Below are 27,116 nucleotides of genomic sequence, written 5' to 3'. Positions count from 1 at the left end.
GCTGTCCTTCCACTGTTTGAACACCCTTTGGTTGGAGAACTACTTTTACAATTCTATAAATATTTCTATATCAAAGGCAGATGTTCGGAGTGATTTGACTTTGTCCAGTGCTGAAGCGTTCACTTTAAAGGTTTTAAGGTTTTATTGTTTTAAAGGTACAGGCACTCAGTGGATCCTGAAATCTAGCTGCTTCAAGGGTTGTAATAAACACACGGAGTACTAAATACAAGCAGGAATGCATTTACAGAAACTTATAACATTTCAGAAAGTAACCCATGTTCAAAAAGTTCAAAAGCCCATGTGGAGTTTTTAGATCAGAATTTATACATATGCTGTTTATTTTAATATTTACCTAAAATTACATTGTAAAAATATCCTGATATATATGTGATGTATTGAATCGTGACCACTGTGTCATGATATGTGCTGTTTATTATCCTCAGTAAGGATGAATAACAACAACAACTTCATAAATTTTAGCTTTCACAGTTTGAATCCTCTCATTGCTAATGCTGAGAGAGCTGTGTCACCTTCATATTTGCTCGTTTGGCACAGCTACAGACTGAGAACGTCCCAGTGACAAAGCAGAACTCTTTAGACTATTGGTGTCTGTTTCATTTCCTGATGCAGTCTGCCGTTACTGGTGCAGCTCTGTTAGCTACTGTCTCCTCTTCAGTTCTACTCTAGTCTAGCTTTGTACGATGTAATGTGTCCCGTTGTGTATGAGATATCAAGTTTTACTTTTGTGTATCCTCTGTATTTGTGGGGGCAGCAGTCTAAGCAGGGATCCCCCAGAACACCATGGCGTTCCCAGGCCAGCCAACCCAACATGTCCTGGGTCTTGATAAGATAAGGTGACTCAGGGGGCAACCCAAACAGGTGCCCCACCCACGTCAGCTCCTCTGGATGTGGAGGAGCAGTTTCTCGGAGCTCCTCATCCTAAAGGGAGAGCCCAGCGGCCCTGTGGAGGAAACTCATTTCGTTCGCTTGTGTCTGGGACCTCATCTTTTCGTTCATGACCCAGAGCTCATGACTGTAGACTGACCGGCAAATCTTCACTAGACAGACCTGTACATCGACTGCATTACTGCTGCCGATGCACCGATCTGTTTGTCAATGTCACGCTCCAATCTTCCCTCACTAGTGAATAAGATGAACTACGACCCAGCCTCCGATAAGTGGAAGAAGATTGATGGGATGGATGGATGAATCCCCTGTTTTGTACAAGTACAAATATGATCCAACACTGGTCCTAATGTGGAGAGTTGTGATCAGTGCACGAGTCTAAGCCTCTCAGGACGGAGACTCAACCTAATTTAACCTGGTCAGTAGGTTCTGCAGCTTCTTTGTTCAAATTCAAAGATGACTAATCCCTGAAGAGCTGTGCAGAGTGTTCCAGAGCATAACAGATGATAGAGGAGCGGAAAGTCGTGGCCAAAAGTTTTGCCAGTGACACAAATTGTGTGTTTCATAAACCGCTGCTTCAGTTTTTTAGATTTGTTTTCGGTTTATTGAAGAACAGTTAAAGTTTCAAAGTCCAAAAGTCAGTATCTAAAGTTTCGGCCCTTCTTCTCCATGACTGCTGCACTTCGCTCTGGCAGCTGGATTTTCAGCCTTTGGGCTAAAAGGACTGCGACACACGGACTGACGATCCATTCTTTTCATATCAGTGCTTAAAGTTGATCACTCTTTGACCATGAAAGTAGTGGAGCAGGGTGGTTGGTGTTCGCTTCTCTCTCTCAACCTGTTTCCCCTTGACAAACTCTCCACTTCCTCCCTCTCCTTCTGTGCACACTGCTCCTCTCCTCCCCTCCTGGTTGCTAATCTGAGATTATTTCCCACCAGATGATTAATCTGTCATTACATAATCGCATCTTCTCCTTTGCTGCAGCCTGACGTCACATGAAAGAACACAATCCAGCTTTTTTACTGTTCCTGCATGAAGAACCTCTCTCCTTCATCTCCCTCATGCTTTGGAAAACGCTCTTTTCTTTCCAAGCTGGTGAAAGACTGTAGCTAACGACCGTCAGAGAGAGTTCATGTTAGTTGATAAAAACATTTAGAGGCGTTAGATTTAGTAGAGTAAGAACTTATAACTTTTATTATAGTCGTTACAAGAAACAATCTGTTTTCTGTTTGCTGCTCTCTTATTTAAGGCACTGAACTCCACTGTTTCTTGGTTAAATCAGTATTTAAATGACTGTTATTAATCTTAACATCTTAGCACTTTTGGTTTCCTCATCTCAATGTGAGGGTTCTTTTACGCATCAGATAAGATTTGTCAGTAAATACCTCACTCAAGATTTTTTAAGTATGTCCTGAAGTGTCCTTAAAAACAAGTCAGGTCAATGACAGTTGCTCTCCCAGCACACACATTTCCCATTTTGTTCTGTGGGAGCCTGTAGTTTACTCTGCAGCCTCCAGCTACTGTCAGTCTTTGCTTGTATTTTGTGTTTGCATTTGTAAGAACCAGAGGTACCCTCCAGATGTACTCAGACTCGTCTGTGTCGTATCCCAGCTACAGGCACATCTAGTGTTTGGCTACTATGAAATGAAACATGTGGAAACATGTTGTGCCTGCAGCCGCTCGCTGTGATCAGCATAAGTGCAAATTTTGTGCTGACTCAGGTTATTTTGTCTGTAGCACAGGTGAATCCTGGGACAATCCTGCAGCCATGTGCTAACAGGTTGTTTTACATTAAAGTGGGAAATGAATAGAGTATCTAGGACTGGAGTGAAAAGTAAGCAGCTGATTAGTGCTCGGATATCTACACTTCTTACTTATATGGAAGAATGGAAATATCTTAAAATCTGTTATCTATTATAAAACATGTTATCTTGCTGAGTATTTACTTTCCTGCCTTGAGAGCACGAAAATATCACAGCAAAGAGGAGCTGACCTTTTAATAGTTACTGGTTTATTTTAATTTGTTTCCAGTGACATCGTTTCCACAGAACAAGTCAACGTCTACAGAATGTCTATGTAAATTAGTTCATGTTGAATCATCGTAGTTATTAAAAAAACACATTTTAAAACAAACCGATATTAATGATTGTAGATTACGGTAATGTATGTGGATGTTCTCGCCCATTATATGTTTTGTAAGTGACCAATGCTGATCCTGGTTTGGAGGCTAAACACACACTTTGCTGTTACACACAGTAGATGATCCTCTCTGCCACCAAACCACCAGATAAGATATATTTCTAAACCTGACAGGCACCAATGTAACGAGATAATCAATGTTATTCACTTCACTTCAGCCACTGCACTTTCTCAAGCATCAGAGCTCTGTTGTGTATAATTAAGATGAATGTTTGCAGATATTTGCGTCTAACATTTTCCTAATGGAGCACAGTATCTGCTGCATGTAAAAGAGCAGGAACCCTTTACGGTGTTTATTAGTTTGATACTTCAGTGTGAATGCTGAGTAAGAACCACCAGGTTTGGACTTTTTGTACTTGGGTACAGTGAGAGGTGTTCGTATGAGAAGCCTCTGTCCTCTTAAAATGAAATAAAAAAAGGTGCAAATGGAAAGTGACAGCGTTCCTACATCATCTCTAAACCTATTTCTGTCTCCTACTCTTGTCCATCGTCTAAAACTAGAATCTTATTTAATTTCTGTCCAACAAAGCTGTCAGTTACAGGCAAAACCAGAAAATACAGTTAATTGATTTGAAGCTGCTGCGTCCTGTGTCGTTGTGTCTGCATTTGTGTGTTTGTGCACGCTGCCGCTGAAGCAGAGGAGCTGTTGGTTACGTCTGTGTGACTCTTTATGAAACCGTGTGTGTATATTTAGCATGTTGTTGGCTGTTGTACTGTCGTGTGTGTGTGTGTGTGTGTGTGTGTGTGTGTGGCCTCACAGTAATTTGCCCTCGTCTGTAACGAGGCAGCTGAATGTTGTTTATGCGGGAATGGTTACATCTGGTGGTTACATTAAGAGACGCTATTGTCGGTTTGAAGACTGGACGTTGTTGGACAAAATGGATGCTTGTTTCTTTTTAGCTCTGACAGATGTTGCAGAGGTGCACAGCTGTGACTGGTTTAATTTGCCATCTGCCAAACGGCGTACACAGTGAGTCAAAGTCAGTGAAAATGAAAACGCTCAGACCAGAATGACCGAGCTCTGACTGGGGTCGATTAGATTTTTACTTCAGATATAAATGAACAGACGGGATGAACTGTGTCAAACCTTCCTGTTTTATTACTACATCCGTCAGACTGAGGATCTCTGGTGTGTCGGCGCTCAGACTCTGGACCACTGGACTCTTCTTTCTGCTATTTTTATTTGTTTTACACAGTTACCACCCACTTTACCAGCAGCAGACGATGCCACTTCTCACCATTGTTGCTGAGCACTAATCCAACACTTTGTGTTTCCTGCACAGCCCCAGACCAACAGCACGAGAAACAGCACAGTCACCAGTCCCAAAGGCAACATCCCCTCGGCTGCTCTGGTATGCAGCTCTGTGGCTGTCTGTCTGTTCGTCTGTCTGTCAGAAACACAGAGAGAGAGAGAGAAGAGTGTCACAAGAGTGTCCAAATTTGTATCTCTTGTCCTTGAATTTCAGTTTTAATTAAATTAAGTTTCCTGCTCTAATGCATGTTCATTACCTGGTTATTAATTAGTTAATTACTTCTTACATTTCTACTACCCTGTTGTTACCGAGCCGTAATTTAAAGAGCCGTTGTAGTTTTGGAAGTTTGGAAGATGTACTATTTCCATTTCTTGATGAAAATTAAAGTTTGGGTTCACAGTTTTTCAAATCAGGTGGCCATATGAACCATTTGCTTACTCTAATATCTCCTGTCCATGGTAGACATACTATACTTTTATACTTCTTTTCAGGTAGAGAGTTGTGGTGGGTGGTGGTGCTCACCTGGACAGGTCACTAGTTTATTACAGGGCTACACATGAAGATTCACAGTCATATTCACACCTATGAGCGATTTAGAGCCATTAATACCCAAGTACACTTCTCTAGATTGTGGAAGGAAACCGATTTACCTGGAGAAAACAGATTCGGGTTCAGATTCAGAACAATGCTGTGAGGCAAGATTGAGCTATCAAGGCAAGTAACGATATAAGAAAAATAAGCAAAAACACCCACCAAATAATGTGCTAGCCTACTGTATGTAGGAGTAGGAGGTGGAGTAGTGCCCACAAATCCATCTTACCACGCGTCATGTATTTAATCATTCATTAGGTCTACACTACAGTTACCTGTTGAGCTGCTCAGACATCTTGTGGCCACTAGATGTCTCTGTACCAAGATCATTCTCTGTGACAGGTGACAGGTGATCGTTCATGCAGGTTTTCTTAATGAATTTTATTTGAATGTTATCGAGCATTAATATCCCCAATATTTAACTGTGTTCACAATACAGGTAACTGTGGATAAGCCTCACAGGAGGTTACCTGGTGTGGAGCCCGGCTGTTCACCTGCTGAAACTGTCTCCAAACTGTCTTTTCTCCTGAACTGAAGAATTTCCTCTTAGCTTTAGAAGAGCTTACATGTTTCCAGTCTTTATGCTAAGCTAAGCTAAACCCATATGAGCCATCAGCAAATGAGCACATTCCCAAAATGTCGAACTAAAGTTTCTCAGACAATTTTAAATATCCAACAGGAAGGAGAGAGAGGTCCAGACAGGTGATTAAAACCTATTTTTGTCTGTTGAGTGAATTCTTCAACAATAAAGAATCAGCTTGTATGATGCAGATACGGTACTGACGTTGCCTCGGATCATTAGCACCGATTGTTTCATTCCCTGTCATTAACTCTCTACCATTCACGTCGTCTTCTTCTGAAAATGAAAATATTTCACCTGTTTCTGCCTCTTTTCATGTATAACTCACCACCTACTCTCTGATGCCTCCCAAACTCTCATGTTGTCATCAAACCACATATTCTCTTTACCTCCACCCATGTTCTCTTTTCTCTTGCTTCTCCATTCTTCCTCCAGGAGCCTCAGACTACTGTTATCCATAATCCAGTAGATGGGACCAAGGTACATCCTCCTTCCCTCCCTCCATCTCTTAGTGTCTTGTCTTTTATTTAATTCATCACGCTTGTTGTTTCTATCTGTGTGAGTTTGGAAGCTTGTTTACAGGATGTGTGTATTTTATCTGTGTACATCTACTTGTTTTATTTATGCATGAGAGGTACTGAGGTGTTTTGTTGTCTTATACTGCCCCTGTGTGTTCACATAAATGCAGCTCGATGCACCAGATTTACCCTCATCCCACTGTTCAGACTGTAACAGTGGATAAACGTCACATCTGTGTCGCTGACACAGCTCTCTGATTTGCTATTAGTATTTCTGTTTGTGCATTTGCAGGAATCATCTGACAGCAGCAACACCACCATTGAGGATGAAGATGTGAAAGGCAGGTTACACACACACACACACACACACACACACACACACACACACACACACACACAGAGGGGTTTGTGGAGCTATGTCGCCAGGGCCTTAAAACAGAGTCTCCCAAGGCAAACAGGTTCTAGGCGACACCCCAGACCAAGAGCAGTTCTCAAACCCTTTATGAACGACGAGTAAAATCAAGGACCACCACATCACCCAGATTGGCGCCACTGGGTCCCCACCCTGGAGCCAGGCCGGGAGTTGGTGCATGTAGGTTAGCGCTGCCTGTTGGCCCACCTCGAGTGACGAGTACCCACCTTGTAGGCCCACCACCAGCAGGACAAAACATAGGGGCCTGGTGCTGGGAGGCTGCCTCGACAACCTAATCCCTGGACAAGGATCTGGCTATTGGGATATGGACTGAATATGATATGAACCTGAATTTGTGCTGGAGGTTGAGCTGCTCCAGCTGCAGATGGTGAGGCTCACCTCCACGCACATCCTGGGCTCTGGAACCCAACTCCTCAAGAGGAAGGTTGGACCCTTTTGTTTTCTACTCTTGTGAGAGAAGGAATTTTCTCCAGTGGACAGGAGAGTTGGTATCCTGTGCCTTCGGGTTGGGAATCAGTCTCTGTTTGTGAGTACCCGGCTTTCTTAGGGAAGGGGTAGCGGAACGGCATGATTGGCAGGCACAGAGAGAGAGAGACTAGGGGAAAGGGAGAGAGGCAGAGAGGGAGATGATCAGAGCGAGCTAAGCCTTCCTCTCAGTGTTGGGAGGAAGCGACAGGAGAAGGACTCAGTAAATCTCATCTAAAGAGCTGCGACAAGAATAGTACGAGGAGCTCAAGCAGCCTCAGACGCAGACAGCAGAAATGATGGATGGAGGTCGAGACACTACAGCGGCTGGATGGAGCTGGAAGTAGCACTTTGACTTATTAAAATGTGGGGTGTGTTGGTTTGTTGGCAGGATCTCAGCTCCAACTCCTGGAAAGAGAAACGGCACAACTTCATGCATGGACGTAGTTTCTTACTTGTGCAGTAGCAGGAAAGAGATGAGACGAAAGAGAGATGACTAAAAATGAGTAACAAGCTCTTACGTGAGTCTGACCTGTTCGTGGATGTTTGTTAATGTTTGAGTTTTTAGCTGCTGCATGAGAGCGTCGGTGCTCTGTGGCTTCACAAGGAGGCTGAAATGTCACATGCGATAGAATCACTGTGCTCACGGTGCACTTGTTTCTTCTCTGCAGCTCGCAAACAGGAGATCATAAAGATCACAGAGCAGCTTATCGAAGCTGTCAACAATGGAGACTTTGAGGCCTACGCGTGAGTCCACCACTCATTCTCTGTTCTCCCAACTTGAACCTCATCGGCCGTTGGAAAGATTTAAAGCTCTGCATCAGCCACAGAGGACCATTAATCTGATTGACACACTAATGTGCTTTATATTAGAAGATTAAAGAGTAATTACAGGCATTGTTTTAACCCCTCTCTCTACCTCCAATTAAGAGTGCAACTTCGCAGATTAAGTGAGGGAGAGGAGGAGGATTAAAATGTTAAGTCACAATGGTGGTGATCATTAAAATGCTGCATTGCCACGTAAAACTGATGTGACGTGATACTGTACTAAAGCAGTTATAAAGTTACGTGCTCTTACCTTAAATGTTACCACCATTACACTGAGAGTAGCTCTATTTCTCTCTAGCTCTTTTTCAATCTGTGTGAACTATACAAGCAAATTCTCCACGTTTGAATGTTTCCCAGCTTAAACCTGTGTGTGTTTACAGGAAGATCTGTGACCCTGGTCTGACTTCATTTGAGCCTGAAGGTCTTGGAAACCTGGTGGAGGGAATGGACTTCCACAGGTTTTACTTTGATAATCGTAAGACGGCTTCAGCTCTTATCACTGTTTTCATTGATGAACTTTGTTGTTAATCTGAATGATACGTTATCATGTTGGATCCTTCTGTCTCCCGTCAGTCCTGTCCAAGAACAGCAAACCCATCCACACCACCATCCTCAACCCTCACGTGCACATCATCGGAGACGACGCCGCCTGCATCGCCTACATCCGCTTGACGCAGTTTGTTGACGGGCAGGGCCGCCCGCGCTCCAGCCAATCAGAAGAGACCAGGGTATGGCACCGCAGGGACAGTCGGTGGCAAAACGTCCACTTCCACTGCTCAGGAGCTCCTGCTGCCCCTATGCAGGGATGAGGTACAGACATTTTACCGACTTCTTGATTTTCTACATTCACTACCTGGTTGGAATAATATATATAAATATTAATAACTTAATTGTTTTAAATCCAAACACGTGCATCACACCAAGTATCACTGACTGTTTAAGCTGAATCCAGATGATTTGAAGGATATTGTGGTTTTCAGATGGTAAATTTTAGCCATCTCTTGTGGAAATGAAGTTTAAAATAGATTAATATTAGTGTTATTTCTATAAACCACATGCCTCTGTCAGTGTTACGATACCTAATGTGGCCATATTGTGTAAAGGACTGTGATTTAATGAGCCGAGGAAGTTGACGTGGGAGTTTTACCAGACGGGTATTCTCGGTCTCTTCTGTTTTACAGGTATGTGAGACTGATGAAGAGGCGTCGACGAGCACAGAATGAATAAGTGGATAATCTAAGCAAGAGCGTTGGCACCGAGAGAGAGGTGCAGGTGGATGGAGGGTGGATTAAAGGAGTCTTTTGGAGATTTGGGGATTGTGGTGGTCCTCCTGCACTCTGCACACCCACCTCGCTCTTCTCCCTCTCGTCTCTCTATGACCTCAGCAACAGACGGTAACACCGATGGTCCCATCAACAAACCACAGCTGAGAGTGTATCAGCTCCAGAAACTCTCCAGCCTGCGTCTCGTCTTCAGTCGGCCTGTGTGGCTGCAGCGTGGCGCCGTCCTGTTGAAGACTCCTCCTTTGACGTCCTCTCAAACATATTGTTCCTTATTCTAGTATTATGGCTGCAGTCTGTTGTGCTCTTTCAACTGTACAGTATATTTATTAGTCATTTAAACCTTCTCTCTGGTATCTTCTTCTTTTTTATGACCAGCATGATTCTTACCTGTGTTCTATGATATTACCAGTGGCTGTTTCGCTGCACGACTAAGGCTGCTTGTGTGAAATGAAGTGTCCACATGTCTCACGGAGAGCGAGACCACTGTGTGCGTTTAACTATACCTCTTGTTTTGTTATTCAGTGGAGTTTATTTCTCTTTGTGTGGAGTGTAGTTGACCCTGAACCGATGCCTCTGTTCCCCTCTGAGCCACTCTGCGACAGTGAAAACCATGCAGCATGCTAAGATATTCCTGTTGTTCTTAATTGAATCTCTATGTACTGAACATTTGCAAGTTAACTACTAAAATTATGACAGTTTCATCGTGGTGACTTAACTAAAACTTTGCTGTAAATCGTATTTAATTGCATGATATTCCAGGTTAATACGTGGCTACGTTGGGTGATATCGTGCATTTTGTTGATTTTCTCCTTTTGGACTGAACTGCTTGTGAGCTATTATCAGTCGCCTCTATTTTCTGGGCTTTGTAAGTGCATCAACTATTTTTGTGTTCATTTAATGGTGTGGTATATTAACATGCTGGTGTCTCGTGGCAGGATATGCCTTTTTAAAATATCTGTTGGTTCCAGTTCAAATTGAAAACGGCTCTTGTGTCAAAGACAAAACCCTAATCCGCTTTATCTGACAGACATCAGGGTTCATTCACGTTAGTCTCTGTTTAAAATGCAGAAATGCTAAAGAATAAATTGGTGAAGAACAAACTTACTGTACATCAATGACTTGACACCAAAAATAAAGCCTGAAATAGTTTTTGATGATTTGCAGGTCACTTATGTTGTCTGTAAAGTTTATTTTCTAACGTCTCCGTCAAGCGTCTGATACCGCGTTAAAGGAAAAACAGCTCTGTTTTCAGTTTCATGACATTTTTCAGATCATCTAATTTGCGGCTGCAGCTCTGCAAGGAGAGCAGGTTGTCCACTAATTGCAGGTCTGGAGCCATGAGTGGGTGAATTAAACGCAAATTGTTAAGCACTGAAAATCGCTACCTAATGCAGTTCATTTAACATTTTCATGGTTTATTCAGCAAGTGAGACTCTTTTCAACCCACAGAGGAATATTTAATCCTTAAAGTGGCTCTAATTGATACTTTCGTAATAGCAATTTATGAAATGACAATGTGAAAGGTCTTTCTGACTGATGAATTTGCAGCCTCCATTGGTTTTACAATGAGTTTCAGCTCATTGTTTAGCATCCTGACCAGAACTTCACACTTTCAGTGTCGGTGAGGAAGACGGTTGTTCATATGACGATGATGTTGTACATGTATAACACAATTCACATGTCTCCTTTAAACATTAAGGCCAGCGATGTGGACGTAGAGAGAGGGAAATATTAAACTAGTCATGTTGGACCTTTACAGGTGATGATATGTTGTTGTATTTACAACTTTCTGCTGCCTCCTAGTGGTAAAAAACATGTTTTGTAGGTTTGAACTTTTCCCGCTTTGTTTCAGCTTCACTGTTCATTTGAATATATCTGAGTTTAACTCCTGGACGAATGAGGTGATCCAGTGGAATCTCACACATTAAAACATGTATGTGGAGGAAATTTAGGTTTATTTAAAATTAAATTTTAGGACTCAAATCATCAAAATTGGAAACATGATTTTCAGGATTTCGACTGCGTTAATGGACCAGGACTGAGATTCTGTTAAAATACACTTCATAGTCTATAAAATACTGAAATGATCCAGTGAATCTTTACTAGTTGGTACAATGTGAACTCTGCTGAGGTTAAAAACCTCCTGACGCAGCAGCTCTACACTAAACTCGGCTCAAGAGGGCACCAACATCTAACAACAGAGAGTCTCAGGGTTCAGATGGACGGGTTCTGCCTTCAGGTGGGTGTTTGTATGAAAAGAGAGAAGCTGTGAGAAAGACTTGGATAAATGAATGTGGACAGTTCAGTTCGTTAAAGAGCTTCAAAATGATCAACTCGGCCTGAAAACAGAAGCCAGGTTTGACTGTTTAGTTATTAAACTGGTGAAGCATCTTTATGAATCCACTGAGTCCAGGACCTGACGGACTGATTCTATTCTGATTCTGATTCTATACAGCAGGGATGGAGGTCAATGTAGTACCACACATGTACTCCTGTACATTTTTGATGCACTTTAGTATTTCCCTTTTCATACTTCTGTATATTTGTACTTCATTTCTGAGCTCCAGTTACTTTTGTGATAATATTTGAATTAATGAGATTTCACAGTAGAAATAAATCAGATCTGATTCAGAACCATCTACTACTACCACTCTGTGTATTTGTACTACATCGACTAGTGTACTTTTAGTCCAGTACTTGTTTGTTTACGTCTCTAATGAGCAGTGCCCCCCCCCCCCCCCTCTTTTTTTTCGGGCTGACGTCACGGCCGGCGTGACGCAGTCAGCGCCAGAGTGACGTGACAGGTGAGAGCGCGCGCCGGTTCACACGCTCCGCATCCTGCTGCTGCTGCGGGGACCGCGCTGAGTCTGCGGGACAGGAGTCTGAGGGACAGAAGTCTGCGGGACAGAAGTCTGAGGGACAGAAGTCTGAGGGACAGAAGTCTGCGGGACAGGAGTCTGCGGGACAGGAGTCTGCGGGACAGAAGTCTGCGGGACAGGAGTCTGAGGGACAGGAGTCTGAGGGACAGGAGTCTGCGGGACAGGAGTCTGCGGGACAGAAGTCTGAGGGACAGAAGTCTGCGGGACAGGAGTCTGAGGGACAGAAGTCTGCGGGACAGGAGTCTGCGGGACAGGAGTCTGCGGGACAGAAGTCTGCGGGAAAAGGTAACAGGAAAAATAAGAGACGAGAAAAGAAGAAACGAATAAACAAAGAGGAAAGTGAAGGTCTGGTTGTTAATTCAGGTCTCAGAGAAGGTGGCTCACATGTGGCTCCAGGGCCGGATTTAGAGTCAGTGGGGACCGAGGACCGGGGACCGAGGTCCGGGGACCGAGGTCCGGGGACCGAGGACCGGACACGGAACAGGTCCCTGGTGGTTTAGAGTCAGGTTAGCTGAGGCTAATGTAGCTTTAAGATGTTTTAACACTTTGTACTGAACCAAAACTGAAAGAAACAACAAGCAGCTGGATTAATTTAATACTGAGGAATATGTGCTTTAATATTAATATATAATATAGTTTAATATTGATATGATGTTAGTTTAATATTAATATGATGTTATTTTAATATTAATATTAATATGATGTTAGTTTAATATTAATATGTTATTTTAATATGAATATTATGTTATTTTAATATTAATATTAATATGTTAGTTTAATATTAATATTATGTTATATTAATATTAATATGATGTTAGTTTAATATTAATATGATGTTAGTTTAATATTAATATGATGTTATTTTAATATTAATATGTTAGTTTAATATTAATATGATGTTATTTTAATATTGATATGATGTTAGTTTAATATTAATATGATGTTATTTTAATCTGCTCTGAGTTCGTTTAATATAATATGTTAGTTTCTGTGTTGTTATTCTTATCCTGTTAGTTTCTGTTCTTTCCTCTTCATCTGTTCGTTTCTGTTCGTTTCCTCTTGCTATGCGTGTTTACCTCTTCTCTGTGTTCGTTTCCTCTCCTCTGTTGTTTCTGTCGTTTCCTCTTCCTCTGCTGTTCTTTTCCTCTTGGCTCTGTTCGTTTCCTCCCTCGGTTCGTTTTGTTCGTTTCCTCTTCCTGCTGTTCTTTTCTCATCTTGCTCTGCTGTTCGTTTCCTCTTCCTCTGTCGTTTCTGTTCCGCTCCCCTTGGTTTCCGTCTCTCTCCCTCGTCTTCTGTCTGTTTTCCTGTGCGTCTGCCTCTTTTTTCTCTTTTCTGTCCTCTCTGTCTGTTTGCCTCCTCTTTGCCTTTCTCCTCCTTTTCCCTCTCTTTGTCGTTCTTTTCTGCGTTTGTTCCTGTTCCTTTCCTCACTTCTTATTACTTATTGCAGTTGTGGACTTTTTTCATTTCTTCTTCATTATTTTGTTGAGTATCAAGAATTAATTGTTGACCTGTAATTGACTGATTCGGGCGTTCCAGCCTGTTAGTCCCATCAAAATCAGAAATGAACAATTCATTAATCTAATTAAGAGGTTTTGTGTCACAGACCCTCATTTCACAAAAACCCCTTCAAAACACATACTAACCTATTTCGACCACACACACACACACACACACACACACACTGCCCTAAATAATCCTAGAACTCCAAATGTGGTGAATTCACTGCTGATATTGAAATCACAATGTTTTTCCTCCTGTTTTATTAACGTTTGCTAAAAATGCGATGTAATAACGTCATCAAAACGTGGAATATCTGCACTTTTGTAAGATTTGCTGACAGGTTGCACTGATGAAGTTTTTGATGAACATTATCTTCTTGTGGACTCGGCAGGACTTGGTGGACTGTAAGCTGCTGCAGGAATTGTGGAGAAGCCGGCCTCAATCACAGGCAGCGGCTGAGGGTGCTTTGTGCCTTGTCCTGGTGTGGGACAGTGTTGCTGCGTTCTTCTTGGGAGGAGGTGGGAGAGGTGCTGTAGGTGATCTGCAGCCATGCACTGCTTAAGGACTACAGTAGCAAAGCTTCGGCCTTTAACGGCGGCACAGAGCCTGTCACAGAACAGACTGGCTGAAAGGGGCTTAAGGATGTTTCAGCCCAAGAGGCACCTGAACTCATCTGTGGCTGCTGAGCCCTTTCTTAATGGCACCAGCTCCAACTACGTTGAAGAGATGTACTATGCGTGGCTGGAGAATCCCAGGAATGTGCACAAGGTATGTGTTTGATGTCGTATTTGTGTTGTCTTGTTGTCATACACAAATGCAAAGTATGCAGTGTGATTTCAGTCCAAAACCATTTACTCTAAGTGGCATCTCACAGGTTTCCTGGATGAAGAAAACAAATTCTCATTAGTAACAAATACCAAATGCCCAAAATTCAGTGGGGTAAAGGTTGCACAAACAGACACTATCTGTACTCTGCATATTTGTTTGAGTGTGTTTGAATAGTAGACAGCATCAGGGAGTAGAGCAAAAAGTGAATGGCAGATGGCACAGCAGCTGGAGAAAGACAAACACTGTGTTCTCTCTTCTACATGGAATAAAAAATACCACAAATTAGCACGTTTACAAAGTTCAGGAAACCGTATTAACATTTAAAGAGTGATGTCTACAGTTTTTGTTGTTCTCTTATTTAATCACGTAGTTTTGTTTACATGTGGTGATAACAAGACATAATGGGCAAGATTTCAAAGTATGTTTTGTACCCACAGATAACGCGGCCTACTAACTAATCATCACCATTTTACGTCATCACTAACATAAAACTACTACAGAAAGTATGTCACCAAACAATACCTCTGCCAAACTGCCGTAAATACAGTGACTTTCAGAGCAGTTGAGTTTCTAAGACACGTCTACGTGAGAAATCAGGTTTCCATCGCCAGTATAATCTTCTGAAGTCAGGGGATTATTCGAATTACTGCTTCTATTCCAGATCCGAGTAAGAAATGACCTAATTCTTGTCATTTCTTCACAGTAAAAACAACACTTACAGTACTTAACATCAGGATTTAAAAACCAAACGTCCCAAATAACTAGAAAGGCTGAGTATAAACTATGGTGCCAAGCTTATGTAGAACTTGAAACTTTGCTTTTTGGCGAGTGGAACAACCTCAGATCTACAGTGAACAAGCTGATGAACACACTCGTGAAGCCAGACTGTTTGTTCTGATATATTTTTCCTACTGTCAACAAATCTCATAAAATGACTAAAACCATGAATGTGTTTTACTGACAGGTTTATTCTGCTCCACTGTTGTCCAAACTCATCTACACTGGGCGATAATGTTTCTTCAGTATGAAACATATGGGCAGTAGTTTATATGTAAACAGCACTACAGCCTTTCACAGTCTCTAGAGAGCACTTCCTGTACGGCAGAGGTGACTGTGCATGTTTTGAAGATGTTGTATTCACACAGAAAACAGCCTGTGCCCTTTAACTGTCTAGTGTCACTTTATTAGAAGCACCACACTAATACTAACCCAACAGTACAAACTGTGACAAACGTCCTTCTTCGAAGTGATAATGTTCAGGTTTTGTTCAAACTGTTTCAGAGACGAGATGATATAACTGTAGGGTCAGTTTGCACCAAACTACATTCTCCACAATGATCACTCAGGTGAATCAACACCTCTCTGAACAGCTTCAATACAAGCTGAACATCACCACCTTCATTAAGGAGGATTTATTGAAAGGCGACTGGTTTAGAAGTTGTATTAAATTGTCTCATCTAGAATTCTTTAACAAGCAAAAGCTAGAAAATCAATCTAAACAAAATAATGTGTCAGATCTTGCACAGGAACTACTGAGGCATCACTGTCCTTAGTCTGTGGAGCTGTTTATAGATAAACTACCGTGCCCATATTTTTCATAATGAATATACATATGTCGAATGCAGCAGTGAGGCTCCCTGATGTCGTGGCGGGACACGGACATATAGTACTCATTAGTAGAAGACATTCAGTGTGGCTTTGATCTAACAATGACAACAATCTAGATGGGTAACAGTGTGATATAACTGTTATGTCACACCTGTACCGTACCTGTAAGTTGATATTCCACTTCAGAGGTGGGTGTGAAGCAGCTTCTTCACACTGTGGCAAACGTGTGAGACGCTTCTCAATAAGTCGAGTTACTTCTGTCTCTGGGTAAAAACGTGTGCAGCTATTTTATCTGTTTTCTAATGTGAGGATTTATTGTCCTTCTTAATTAAATCATCGTACAACTGACCGTTATCATGAGTAACATCTCCTCTCTCTCTTCTCCTGCAGTCCTGGGATATATTTTTCCGTAATGCTAATGCAGGCGCTTTGCCCGGCGCGGCCTACCAGAGCCCACCGTCCCTCAGTGGAACCAGAGTCCAGGCTCTGGTGGGGGCTCAGCCCAACGTTGAGAAGCTGGTGGAAGATCATCTGGCTGTACAGTCGCTGATACGAGCCTACCAGGTGAACTACAAATCCACCTGAACTGTTTGTGCCCTGCGGAAAACACTTGACCACTTTATTTTACAGTTCACATTTGTATAATTATCTTCCTACATTAAGGAACGATGTGGGCTCTGCTCTCAGTAAATAAAATAAAACAAACAGCATCACACTTGTTTAACTCATAGTGTTTTCAACCTAATCATCCATAGTGTCCTGTTACTAAATGAATATTCTAGTCACCATATCACTGATCGTCATGTTTACATCTTGTCCTCTTTAACTTTGGCCCTTATTTTATATAATTACTAATATTAATTAATTACTAGAATAAATATGGTTTAAATTATCTCATTTACAGTATCAACAGCATGTACTTGCCTTTTTACTTCTACCACCTTATGTTTTATTTATTTATTTATATTTTATGCAGTAATATGTCAAATGTCAAGGCACAGCTCTCACTGATAATTAATGGACATACTGAGATTAGAGAACTGGGTAATTTCTGTCGGGCAGTGCTTCTGCTTTGAGTGTGTCTACAACCTTTGACCCACATCGGAGTCTGGGCAGTGTGTCACGGGAATCTTGTAGGAAGTGGTTTGAACAGAGAGAAGCTAATTTGCTGAAATGGGAAAAAGTCCGACCTGTAAACGCTTACACGTGCAAACACTGAGCTGTGTGTCCTGTGTGTAGGTACGAGGGCATCACATAGCGAAGCTGGACCCGCTGGACATCAGCTGTGTAGACTTTGATGACGCACCATGTGCCGTCGGTTTCCAGAACGTTGGTGAGAAATAAAAACCTTGCTGTCACCGTCCTCCCCCTTTGTTTTCAGATAATGTTTTACTGTTTTATTTTCATATTTGAGCACAAAATGGTCTCATCCCCGTCTTTTCTTCACTGTCTTTACCCCTTGTTGTATTTTATTTGTTCATGTGAACCACCACACACACTGTAGGTCCATGGTCACCATGTTCAGCTGGACCCTCTGCACATCATTGTTATTATAAATTATAATATATGTCACCAGAGATTAAAAAAACATAGGACAACTTCTCAGGCAACAATTCTACAGTCTTCAAACTCTTCCTCTTTCTGTTCGGACCTCGTGATCCTGCCCACGGTACATTTCCCCCGTAATATCTGGACACTGCATGTTACCAGACATGAAACTGCTGTGAGCTCTAGCTGAAGTGAGCTAACTTTGACTTAGCATGGCTTCTAGAGATAGTTGCATTGTTAGAAATGGGTACAAATGAATTATGTTTGTGTCTTTTTATTTGTGTTTCAGGTATATTTGATTATATCTGTTATTTAGTCATTAATTGATAGACAGACCACTTATTTCATCCAGAAACATGTTGTATTTTTAAAGGGAGCATCATAAATATAATCTTTACTGTAGTTTGTCTGATCAGGTGTTTGATCTGGAAACAAGATGTTTCATCGTCCTGTTAACTAAACATGGACTTGAGTCCGTTTTGCCACAATAGTGCAAAGAGAACAAGTTAGAATGTGTGTCTTTGTTGTGCCTGCAGCAAACTGTCATTGTCCCCAGTGAAAAGGTTGGGCCTCCGGGCTACAGGACAGGTGATTGTTATGAGCTGCAATAGGATGTTTCCACAGGTAATCGTGCTGTTGTTCTGTTTTACCCAGTTCTGCTTTGTCCTAAGGTTCACAGAGGTCGACCACAGGTCGGTAGGTGTTGGAGTCCAACCAGCAAAGAACATGTGAGAAGATCTGAGTGATGCTTAACCTCCACTGTCTGTGTGTTGTGTCTCTGTGCCTCCAGACTTGTCTCAATATAAAGAACGGCTGGTTACTCTGACTGTCGGAGGTAGGATGAGACGCTCAAACCTGTCACTGGGAACTTGTGGCCTACATCCAGTGGCATTCTGCATATTAATATGAAACACACTAACAGGCTTGTTCCTGGAAAAGTTCTATTAAAAACGAGCTTCCTGTGGTTTTCATTAGCTTGTTAACTAAGAGTTATAGTGTTGGGGTTTGTCCCTGTTGGCTGGGCTTCATTTCTACTTGGGGAAATTAGTCTGTATTTTCCATTTTGGTGTCACTTTCTGATAAGTCCTTATTAATGGTTGATACATAATTTACTCCTGTTTAATAGATCAGTTATAATAAATGAATATGAACAATTTTTAAGTTGCCAAATCGTGGAAGTAAATTCTCCTCCAGCACAGTAACACAGTGGAAACACAGTAAGACATGATTTAAAGAATTAAAAATATGATTCACTGTGTTGTCCTCTGTTTTCAACTCACAAATGATGAATGTGCAGATTTTGCGATATGATATGTAGGATTAAAACGTCCAACAGTGAAGTAGGACACAGTTAGACTACTACAGATTCCCAACATTGTACAATTAAACAACACGTCAGGAACATAAAAATGCGACAGCTACTGCATTTACCATAGTTTAAAAACCCTTCTTAGATGTGGACCTGACTTTCCTGTAGCTGACCCGGGGGGTGGTAATACAGGAAGAGAGGTGTGTGTGTGTCTTGCTAACCTTTGCTCAGCAGCCAGTGGGGTCGAACAGGACTTATCCAGGCTTATCCGTGCCTACTTCATTATAATATTACAGTGCTGCGATTAGATTGGAGGCAGAATCCACTCGATTGCTGTATTCGGTCGTTCTGCCTCTTTGACCCATCAAAGAAAACACGTTCTGTTTTTTTCTTTATGTGCAGGGCAGGTCACAGAGAGGGAGGAAAGTCTAAAGATCTGTTACGTAACAGGAGAGAGAGCGCTGACTCTGCCTTATTGGATTGAAAACTCTGTCGTCAGCGCAGCACCCTGCACTAATTTGCTGATAGAGGTGCACAAACAGACATAGATAGGGCGCTCCACTCTGCCTCCGCTGTTCCATATTATCTCTGTTTGGTGCAAACAGGACATCATGTGCTTTAGATAAACACACCCTGCAACATCTCAGCCCGCTCCTCCTCAGAGTGTAGAAACGTCAGCTGCTTCTGCCTGTGTTTCCTCTAACATAGAGAAATGCACTGAATTTAAGAATTCCTGCTGTTAGTCCAGTCAATTCATGTTCAGCTCACAAAACCAAAGAAAGTACAGGAAATCACACACAGAGCTTTTTTCTAATTAAAAATGTGCTAATCAGAAACCCAGTTACTCATTTATTCATTTATAAAACGCTTGTGTTCAAGTATCAACAGTATTAAATATTACAATAATAAATGTATTTATAGAGCACTTTTCTAAATGTGCTTCACATAGGAAAGAGAACAACAAACACAAGTTAATAAATAAATTCTAAGTTGACAAGGAGAGATTGAAATCAGATAATCTTATTTATTTCTTTTGGGGGCTCCAGCATATTAGGTACAGATTGTCAATTGAATTTTCAGCTTTTTATATATTAAACAGGATATTTTGAGGTTTGTTGGACAAAAAAACACTTATAGAATCTGAGAAATATTTTTCTCTATTTTAAAAACTAATATGCAAATAATCAGTAATGAAAATAAGAGATTCAGTTCTTCACCCTGTAAAACTGTTTTATACAATGTGTTCTAGAAAGGTGCATAGCAAACAAGGAGAAACGTGACTTTAAGAACCATCTTTAGCTGCAGCCAGTGATGATAATGATGATAGACGCTAACATTATAAAGATAGAAGCTCAGCAGGCTTTAATATAATGTTTCTGTTCCTGCCTGTGGCTTTTTGGACTAAATCTAATCCTGCAGATTAGACAGCTGCAAAGCGAGTTAAAGTGAGGGGATCAAAAATTCCAGGAAGTCTTAAATTCAGTGGCATTAACTCTTCCTTTAGTTTCATCTTTCCTGGTAATATGTCGCTGTCTTTCCCTCTTTTCCCATTTGGCCTGGTGTTTGTTTGGTTCCTTCTCCCCATGTTTTGTGTTCACAACAGGTTTTTATGGGTTGACTCAATCCGACCTGGACAAAGTGTTCCGACTCCCCACCACCACCTTCATCGGTGGCAAAGAGAGTGCTCTGCCACTCAGGGAGATTATACGCCGCCTCGAGGTAAAATACATCACAACGGGTCAGTGACCAATGACTATTAAAGAGCGCCAATCATATACAAGTTATTATTTAGTGTTGTAATGATGTTATATTGTCAATAGTACTAACAATAATAACTTTAAATGCTACAGTATTAATACTACAGTACGTACAGTATCTAAGGTCAGACTGCGTCAGCACTCACACACTGACCTCCCTCTCCGTCCTTCAGATGGCCTACTGTCAGCATATTGGAGTAGAGTTTATGTTCATCAACGATGTGGAGCAGTGTCAGTGGATCAGACAGAAGTTTGAGACACCAGAAGTCATGAAGTTCAACCTGGAGGAGAAGAGGACTCTGCTGGCCAGGATGATTCGATCCACCAGGTCAGTCTGGGTTTCTACTACTAACTGGAAGAGCCTGGCTGGGTGTGGGGTGTGAGGGTTATGTTCAGAAGCCCAACATGAAGCAGCAGCACCATCACCTGTGTGCAGGTTTGAAGAGTTTCTCCAGAGAAAGTGGTCGTCAGAGAAACGTTTCGGTCTGGAAGGATGTGAATCGCTCATCCCGGCCCTGAAGACCATCATCGACAAGTCCAGTCAGAGCGGAGTGGAGAGCGTGATCCTGGGAATGCCTCACAGGTACACAGGTGTTCATACGTTGTTCACAGTACCCTCACCATGAAAGGCCCGGACCTGATTGATGCACATTTTCCTCCCTCTTCTGTGTCTTCAGAGGCAGGCTGAACGTGCTGGCTAATGTGATCCGAAAGGATCTGGACCAGATCTTCTGCCAGTTTGACTCTAAACTAGAGGCTGCAGATGAGGTTGGAACATTATCTATCACTGACTGTGACATGTCTGATGTAGAGACAATAACTAAATGTTGAACCATTTTTAAACAACTTGTTTCGTCTGGTGAAAACTTCACTCAGACTAAAAGTCACTGAGACTGAAAAGAAATCTGTTCTTTGATATTCTGTAAAAGAACTAATACCTTTCCTCATCTGCTGCTTTCAGGGTTCTGGTGATGTCAAATATCACTTGGGGATGTATCACAAGAGGATGAACCGGGTCAGTGACAGAGAAATCATGATGTCACTCATGGCGAACCCGTCCCACCTGGAAGCGGTGGACCCAGTGGTGCAGGGAAAGACCAAAGCTGAGCAGTTCTACTGTGGAGACACTCAGGGCAAGAGGGTACGGCCTCTTAGATTTTTTTAAATGTGAACTTCTGTGGCTCCACAGAAGGCTACTACTTTCATGTGTTTGTAACATGATTACTGATTTTCCAGGTGATGTCCATCCTCCTTCACGGTGATGCTGCATTCGCAGGCCAGGGTATCGTGTATGAGACGTTCCACTTATCAGACCTGCCGTCTTACACCACTCATGGTACCATACATGTGGTGGTCAACAACCAGGTGTGAAGGCTGAGGCTCTGATCAAAACTTAGCATCTTAACATGTACACGTCTTCCAGGAAACAAAACAAGCATGGGGCACTGGGACGAAGCTATAGAGCAGAAAATGAACCCACTGTGTGTGATTTGGAGCAGTAGCACCAACAACTGTTATTTTAGCTTCAGTTGAAATCAGAATCACTGAAACCCTGAACGTCACCCACACAGATCGGCTTCACCACGGATCCCAGGATGGCCCGTTCCTCTCCGTACCCCACAGATGTAGCACGGGTCGTCAACGCACCCATCTTTCATGTCAATGCAGACGACCCAGAGGCTGTGATGTATGTGTGCAGTGTAGCAGCTGAGTGGAGGAACACCTTCCATAAAGATGTGGTTGTAGACCTGGTAAGTACGTATGTTGTTGTCTTGCTTCTAGATTTCGTCTTTGGATGTTTTAACTGTAGTTTTTCTGAAATTAGTTTTTTATGCAGTCATAGGTTTTTGGTCATGAAAGAGACACTTATGTTGAAATCATGGGAAAATCAAGGTTTTTAAACCACTGACACGCTGAAAATAAAACTATTTTAAATGTTGAGACTCTATACAGCTACTAGTACAGTGATACTGACTCTAAAAGAGGTTGTGAGAGTGGTGAGGTCTGAGGTCTGACTCTAAAGAAAAGCTGCAGGGTGGAAAAACTGAAGAATGAGCTGAAACACTGTAAAGTTTCAGAAGCTGCTGTGTGAATAAAGCATGACTGAAGTTTCCCCTCTGCACATTCAGGTGTGTTACAGACGTAACGGCCATAATGAGATGGATGAGCCCATGTTCACCCAGCCACTGATGTACAAGAAGATCAAGAAACAGAAGGGGGTCCTGCAGACGTTTTCTGAGAAACTCATCGCTGAGGGAGTCGTTACAACCCAAGAGTACGAGGTAAAGCTCCCTGCACACATGTAGGCTTCTCTAGCAACATGTGAGAAGTTAGTAGTTAGATCTAATTATTTAGAATTGACCTCAACTTGAATGCTTCTTTAAACTGTTAAAATCTGCATTAGTGGCACCGCAGAAAGACTGTGTCACATTTCCCTAGAGACTCTTCTGTGTGTGTGCTGTCCGCAACATGGCTGCACACATTTTTCTTATTTGCATTCTCTGCTCCGCTCACGGCCGCTTGTTTCAGGAGGAAGTAGCAAAGTACGACAAAATCTGTGAGGAAGCTTACACCCGCTCCAAAGATGAGAAGATCCTTCACATCAAACACTGGCTGGACTCACCGTGGCCTGGTAAGTTTCATAAATCCTCACAGTGTGCGGTCTGGACTTTTCTTGCTGTAATGTCTTTGTGTTGCTGTCTGCAGGTTTCTTCACACAGGAGGGTCACCCTAAAAGCATGAGCTGCCCTCCCACCGGCATCAGTGAAGACGAGCTTGGTCATATTGGAAACATTGCTGCTTCTGTCCCATTGGAAGACTTCACTATACATGGAGGTGCTCTTTACTACTGTCCTGTTTTAATAAATATTCTATAAATGTGCCGTCAGTCTCTTTATATCCGTTTATCTGTGGCTTTGTTGTTTAGGTTTGAGTCGAATCCTAAAGGGCCGTGCTAATATGGTGAGTCAGCGCTTGTGTGACTGGGCTCTTGGGGAGTACATGGCCTTCGGCTCTCTGCTCAAAGAGGGAATCCACGTACGCCTTAGCGGACAGGATGTGGAGAGAGGCACATTTAGGTAACACATACACAAAAAGGGAAAGTCACTGGCTCAGAACGTGGGACTCTGATATTTAATTTAGTTTGATTTCCTTCACAGCCACAGACACCACGTTCTTCACGACCAGAACGTTGATAAGAGGATCTGCATCCCGATGAACTACATCTCACCTGATCAAGCTCCTTACACTGTCTGCAACAGCTCTCTTTCTGAATACGGAGTCCTAGGTGAGTAACACACCCTCACTTACTTAGTACTACCCACCCCCCATCAGCTGTTTCACAGTTGTCCAACTAGTTCAAATTCCAAACTTTCCTCTAAGACACAAAGAAAAAATACTGACTGAAGAAAACAAAGTATAGTACAAGTCAAAGTAGCAGAGGAACGTGTTATTGTCTTAATTAGAACAGCACTCTATGTGAGATCCAACGAGCCTGACTAGAACCTGTTTCTCTTCTTTGTGCAGGTTTTGAACTGGGTTTTGCCATGGCCAGTCCCAACGCGCTGGTTCTGTGGGAGGCCCAGTTCGGAGACTTTCATAACACAGCTCAGTGCATCATTGACCAGTTCATCAGTTCAGGTCAGGCCAAGTGGGTGAGACACAACGGCATCGTGCTGCTGCTTCCTCACGGCATGGAGGGAATGGTAGGAGCTGAGAAACTCGATCTGCTGCATTCTGCATTTCTCTGTCTTTAAGTGTGAATGATTTCAGTTTCATTATCTTGTCATGTCAGCTTGTGATCTGAACTTATCCACATTCTCACCAGACCACTGAAGAAAACATGAAACTTATCCATTCTTGATGGTGTTATTTTGTTTTCTGTATTTCAGGGTCCAGAGCACTCGTCTGCTCGTCCTGAAAGGTTTCTGCAGATGTGCAATGACGACCCTGATGTTTTCCCTGTAAGTCTGTGCTCCACACATGAAAACACATACAATTCTCTTGTTCTCATTTGTACAAATGATGCAATCCTACATTTTTTTACATGACTCTAATTTGTCAATTAGCAGCAGCAGGTTTTCATGAATGTAAACAAACTGGTTATATGTGCAGCACAGTTTAGGCGTCCTCCTCCCACCTGTTTACAGGTTGATTACAACACAGGATAAAGCTTCAAAAATCTGCTTTATAATAGATGTTTGTGTGTGAAAGCTGCAGATGATGCTTTTATTTTTGTCAGAATGTCAACTTGTCAGCGTTTTTATTTGTTGTTCGTCCATAAATCACAGTAAAGCAGCTGTTTGTGTGTGTGTGTGTGTGTGTTAGACAGTAAACAGTCTAAACACACAGAGCACCGAGTGACTAAATGACTGTTTTATCTGTTAATGGGATTTTCTATCCTCGTCAGAAACTGTCAGAGGACTTTGCAGTGCAGCAGCTGTACGACTGTAACTGGATCGTTGTCAACTGCTCTACTCCTGCAAACTACTTCCACGTCCTCCGCAGACAGATCCTTCTGCCCTTCAGGAAGCCGGTCGGTGACACACACTTCAAACTGCGACTCAACACAGCAGATAATGTGTTTTAACTCACTGAACGTGTGCTCTGTCTTGAACTCCAGCTCATAGTATTTACTCCCAAGTCGCTGCTGCGCCACCCTGAGGCCAAGTCCAGCTTTGACGACATGCTGCCAGGTGAGTACTGACGGGAACATGTAGGCGCTTTCAAAACAGGAAGAAACCTGTTGTGTGTTTTTAAAGTTTGTTTCCTGTCCTGCAGGTACTGACTTCAAGCGTATAATCCCAGACGACGGTCCTGCAGCCATCAGGCCAGAAAAGGTGAAGCGAGTGATTTTCTGCACTGGTAAGATCTTCTATGAACTGACCCGGGAGCGCAAGAACAGAGGCATGGATGATGATGTAGCTGTTCTCCGCATTGAACAGGTAAAATTGGTGAACGGAGTAAAACTGTAAGAAATGCTGAATAAAATGTGACACTTTACCTAATGAAGTGGACTCCAGCCTGTGTAACTCGTAACATGTCCAGCCCTGTTCTAATGCCCAGCTTCCTCCTGTCAGCTCTCACCCTTCCCCTTCGATCTGGTGAAAGCCGAGGCCGAGCGCTACCCCAATGCTGATCTGGTCTGGTGTCAGGAGGAGCACAAGAACCAGGGCTACTACGACTACGTCAAGCCCCGCATCCGTACCACCATCAACAGAACCCGGCCTGTCTGGTAAGCTCTGCTCTGGAACCTGGTAAGTCAAGAGAAAAACGGTTTGCATGTGTGGAAATGCTAACATGCGTGTTTGCAGGTACGCTGGTCGTGGGCCTGCAGCCGCTCCAGCTACTGGAAACAAACAAACTCACCTCACGGAGCTGCAGCGTTTACTGGACACGGCGTTGGATCTGGAGGCGTTCTCAGGGAAACTGTAACAACTCATTCTCACACAATCTGCCAAACCCACATCCTCAGTTTACTATAGTGACATATCAATCGTGTCAACAGGTGTGATGTTGAGAGGAAAAATGACTTATTGGCTCAATACTGTTACCATGAAGAGCTTGTGTTGACAATGATGGACTTTATACAAAACATAATTTTAACCTGCTCTGCTCGTCCAGAACCTCAGTGAAATACCGTTTGATCACTCTGAACACATGTTAATGTTATTATTTTAACCTTGACAGATGAAAAAGATTTTATCAGAGCTAAAGGGAAACAGGTTAAAATGATTATGAGTCACGTTCTTTCTTAGCATCGAATGGTCTGTTAGATGAGCTTCCACCTTATCACAGCTAGCATACTTTTAACTGAATAATTTAAGGGCTTTTAAAGACACTTTTAAAAGATTTTCTAAATATTCCTTTAAACTGGATTTTAACATAGCACTGGGTGAATCCTGATCGTTGCCAGAACGTCTGTCTTTAAGCGACTTTGTAATGTGTTGAGTCGGCTTCCACATAATATCCGTAAGTTTCATAAAACCAGTTCCACACAATCATTCCTGCCTTTTGTGAAGTTGAACATATCTTTGCACATTTTTCTGCCTTTATTTGAATCATTATTTATTTTCCACGTTTGTCTCCGTTTGTGCCAAAAGTAACAGAATTACTTGAAACAAAAATTAATATTTTAAGAAAACAAATCATGGCAACAGTGGAATGAATGAGCTTCCTCAGCTCCTCAGGGCATATTTATTTTCATATGGTGTTTTTCTGTTTTCCTGTTATAAAATAATAAAGATTTTAGTTCCTCTTAATTCTTCTGTTGGAGGTTTTTGGGAAATGTCTTCTACGGTCTCGTCTTTGCAGAAACGTGTCCAAAGTTTTTATTAATGCAGATTTTTAATCATTTTAAAGCAGCTTGTATCATGCTCACAGTTTACACCTCAGCTACAGAATTAACACTCAAAACAACAAAAACACAAACAGATTAAGGCATTTAAAAAAAAACCGTTTGGTTTCAGGTTCAGTTTGACTCGTTTGAACAGTTTAAAGTTAAAGAGGAGCTGATAAAATACATTGATTTAACGTAAACTCCCTGCAGGACGTTTATGAACACAGCAGCGGTTAAATGTTAATAGAACTGAGCTTGTTTTAATCAAGCAGCTTCGATCTCACTGGAACAAA

The 27,116-nt window shown here is 42.2% G+C and overlaps 2 protein-coding genes across 6 annotated transcripts in view; both read left to right on the top strand.

Annotated features, from left to right (window-relative positions):
- Positions 1–10,214, top strand: part of LOC113158363 (calcium/calmodulin-dependent protein kinase type II subunit beta) — a 31,604-nt gene extending 21,390 nt beyond the window's left edge. For all 3 annotated transcript variants that reach the window (XM_026354247.1, XM_026354246.1, XM_026354248.1), the window contains 7 exons: positions 4,390–4,458; positions 5,966–6,010; positions 6,341–6,389; positions 7,618–7,693; positions 8,155–8,249; positions 8,348–8,584; positions 8,956–10,214. In XM_026354247.1, coding sequence (XP_026210032.1) covers positions 4,390–4,458; positions 5,966–6,010; positions 6,341–6,389; positions 7,618–7,693; positions 8,155–8,249; positions 8,348–8,583 — 570 coding nt within the window. In that variant the 3' untranslated portion in view covers position 8,584; positions 8,956–10,214. The remainder of the gene's footprint in view (positions 1–4,389; positions 4,459–5,965; positions 6,011–6,340; positions 6,390–7,617; positions 7,694–8,154; positions 8,250–8,347; positions 8,585–8,955) is intronic.
- A 1,727-nt stretch (positions 10,215–11,941) lies between these two features.
- Positions 11,942–26,930, top strand: ogdhb (oxoglutarate (alpha-ketoglutarate) dehydrogenase b (lipoamide)). Of its 3 annotated transcripts, XM_026354234.1 has the most exons (25): positions 11,942–12,221; positions 12,300–12,442; positions 13,828–14,204; positions 16,263–16,436; positions 17,112–17,205; positions 18,211–18,255; positions 20,333–20,448; positions 20,660–20,814; positions 20,923–21,069; positions 21,164–21,254; positions 21,448–21,627; positions 21,723–21,851; positions 22,058–22,237; positions 22,616–22,768; positions 23,016–23,118; positions 23,193–23,321; positions 23,413–23,563; positions 23,645–23,772; positions 24,012–24,190; positions 24,377–24,448; positions 24,895–25,020; positions 25,108–25,180; positions 25,266–25,429; positions 25,565–25,719; positions 25,799–26,930. In XM_026354234.1, exons 3-25 carry the CDS (start codon positions 13,986–13,988, stop codon positions 25,917–25,919), a joined length of 3,084 nt encoding a protein of 1,027 aa, XP_026210019.1. In that variant the 5' UTR covers positions 11,942–12,221; positions 12,300–12,442; positions 13,828–13,985; the 3' UTR covers positions 25,920–26,930. The 3 variants fall into 3 exon arrangements, with proteins under 3 accessions (XP_026210019.1, XP_026210018.1, XP_026210020.1); XM_026354233.1 differs by lacking the exon at positions 12,300–12,442; XM_026354235.1 differs by lacking the exons at positions 12,300–12,442; positions 18,211–18,255.
- Positions 26,931–27,116: the final 186 nt, after the last annotated feature.

This window comes from Anabas testudineus, chromosome 12 (assembly GCF_900324465.2).
Source record: "Anabas testudineus chromosome 12, fAnaTes1.2, whole genome shotgun sequence".
Taxonomy (NCBI): domain Eukaryota; kingdom Metazoa; phylum Chordata; class Actinopteri; order Anabantiformes; family Anabantidae; genus Anabas; species Anabas testudineus.
Note: the sequence above shows the minus strand (reverse complement) of the source record. Positions and strands in the feature narration are given on the sequence as shown.

Bases quoted from the DNA above. Each gene is read 5' to 3' on its own strand.
- ogdhb (XM_026354233.1), top strand. From the start codon at position 13,986: ATGCACTGCTTAAGGACTACAGTAGCAAAGCTTCGGCCTTTAACGGCG. The intron at 17,206-18,210 runs GTGAGAAATAAA...CTGTGCCTCCAG, and splicing joins CGTCGGTTTCCAGAACGTTG to ACTTGTCTCAATATAAAGAA. The intron at 25,181-25,265 runs GTGAGTACTGAC...CCTGTCCTGCAG, and splicing joins CTTTGACGACATGCTGCCAG to GTACTGACTTCAAGCGTATA.